The sequence below is a fragment of the Micromesistius poutassou genome (assembly GCF_964030765.1).
Source record: "Micromesistius poutassou genome assembly, chromosome: 19".
Classification (NCBI taxonomy): domain Eukaryota; kingdom Metazoa; phylum Chordata; class Actinopteri; order Gadiformes; family Gadidae; genus Micromesistius; species Micromesistius poutassou.
The window spans coordinates 8265748-8268247 of NC_140289.1; the positions used below are offsets into that span (position 1 = coordinate 8265748).

The 2500-nt window shown below is 47.1% G+C and overlaps 1 protein-coding gene across 2 annotated transcripts in view; it reads left to right on the forward strand.

Annotated features, from left to right (window-relative positions):
- Window positions 1–2500, forward strand: part of scara5 (scavenger receptor class A, member 5 (putative)) — a 56636-nt gene that overhangs the window by 30562 nt on the left and 23574 nt on the right. For both annotated transcript variants that reach the window (XM_084483937.1, XM_084483938.1), the window contains exons 4-6: window positions 1027–1229; window positions 1872–2050; window positions 2340–2466. In XM_084483937.1, coding sequence (XP_084340063.1) covers window positions 1027–1229; window positions 1872–2050; window positions 2340–2466 — 509 coding nt within the window. The remainder of the gene's footprint in view (window positions 1–1026; window positions 1230–1871; window positions 2051–2339; window positions 2467–2500) is intronic.

The following is a 2500-nucleotide window of genomic DNA, read 5'->3' on the forward strand; positions in this document are numbered from 1 at the left end:
TGCCTTTAACAGAACACGGAACAGCAAAGCTTGTTCTCATTAGACACGCTTGAGAAAATACCTTACTTGTCCCGCTTTTTGCCATGGCCAAAAACAAGATTAAGGGTCACTGGCAGTAAGTTAACTGTCAACAAATAGTGATTTAACAGCTAAATATACACTCTAACCAGAACAGTATGGTGGCAGGGGGTAGTCTGTTTTTGCTGGGGGCATTAAGTTGAGTAGATCACGCTAGCTCTTCAGAGCCAGGCAAGATTACGACATTGTCTAAATGAACTCTCTCAGAACATGTTTTCTGTATGTTTACCTCTCCTTGGATCCGTGACTATATCCGTTTTCTAGTTTGCACTTGTCACGATGGTAACTTTTCCTCCATTGCCCAGGAAATGTTCAAACTTGTCCTAGAATCATTAAGAAATCGAAGTTGTCCATGTACATCATAAAAACATAGATCCTACTTTAGTCCGTGTATGTATGTATGTATGTATGTATGTATGTATGTATGTATTTGCCAATATCAACAGGGCGTAAGTGGCTTCGTAGCGCGTATACGCAGCGCCTGCTGAAAACGTAATAGCAGTGACATTTGACGCGTTTGTTTGGTTTGACTAATGCACCGTGACCAATGTGATGCAGAGCAAGGAACAGCGCTTCCTCTCTCTCTTCAGAGTGCAAACAAACTCCAAACCCTGTTATCAATTTTGCATTGTTGTCCCAAAGCACATTCGGCTAAAGTTACAGAGCCGTCCTCCTGCGGTGCTTCTGGACTGAGCATCCTCCTATTGCTCCCAGGATTATGTCCAAAACCTCTATCTTAAGAGAGCCAGACAGGAGAAGTCAACCAACAAACACAAATCTGATCCACTGCAGTGTTTGGCGTCCTATCTGCCTTTTGCTCGACGGACGACCCGTTCTGCAGATGCTAAACAAAGCTTTTGGTTTGTTCCGTCTTTGGGAACGGGCCCTGTTCTCCTTGCCCTTCTTTCCTTGTAATGTCTCTCCGTCTCTCCGTCCCCTCCCCCACAGTCTCACGCTCCCGGGTCTCTTCCGAGCACCCTGAGGTGCTGATGGAGAACGCAACGCGCATGTCGGAGCGTTCGCGGCAGCTGACCCAGCAGCCCTCGGGCGACGCGTCCACGCAGGCTGACCTGCTGGAGAACATCTGGAAGCTGGAGAACCTCTTCCAGAACCACAGCGACTGGCTGCAGAGGCTGGAGATCCTCATCAAGGTTTGGACAGACTCTGTGGAGCCCGACTCACCTAGCGGCCATGTTGGATCTAAACCAATATGGAAGGGGAACATCGGCCGTTCAATTAACGTCCACATTCAGTTGCGTCTCCCCAGCTACTGTTTTTAGACGATAGAGCTTTTACGTGGAAATGTGAAGCTAGTTCCTGTCGACTGCATCTACGTCATGAGTTTATGGTTGTTTATTACCAAAATTCCCTTTAGACGGTAAAAAGGTACAAATCAAATCAAAAATGATGTAATGGACTCTATGTGATCTGATCTGAACTCAACAAATCTAAACTAAATGATATGTAAACTAATCTAATCCAACAAAAATACAATCTTATATTCTATCTAAACCAGTCCAACTCTAATCAAATTTAAATCTGGGGGATTTAGAAAATGATCTTTAAATCATTTTCTAAATCCCCCCCGTCACCCCCAACACACACACACACACACACACACACACACACACACACACACACACACACACACACACACACACACACACACACACACACACACACACACACACACACTCCCCATGTAAAGCTGTGGGTACCTTAGTGAAGCGCAGTATAAATGCAGTGGATCAACTCCAGCCTGATGGACTCCCCTGTGATGCTGTTTGCGGCAGGGCCTGGAGACGGAGCTGCGCAGCGCCCAGGCCCACTCCCTGCAGGCCGAGGGCTACCTGGTGCAGCTGGACGACAGGCTCTCCTCCCTCAGCAGCTCCGCCACGCGCAACCTGTCGGGCCTCATCGCGGAGGTGTCCCGGGCCTCCACTTGGCTCCGCGACCAGGACCACCTGCTCAGGTACTACACAGTCGAGCACTCATGCACTCACGCACGCACACACACACACACACACACACACACACACACACACACACACACACTGTAGGGGATCCAACTGTTCCTTGTTCCTTGAAAACAATCCTTGTTTTCTGTAATTGTACTCATATATGGTCATTTATATGTGTATATAACATATATAACACAGCATATATAACTATATAGTATATAAATGCAAGTAGGATACCGTAACAATGCAACAAATCATTGTCAGTATAAAAAGGAAGGTCATTTTTCTCTTCTTTGCCAGGGAGACGTCAGGACAGCTGGGCGGGCTCAGGGAACAGCTGGAAGAAGTCAATTGGACAGTGGGAGCTGTCAATCACACCTTCAGCAGTGACATCAGCATACATCACCTGAAGATCAAGGACCTGCAGGTTAGGGGGATTTGAAACATGACCCCTACACCAG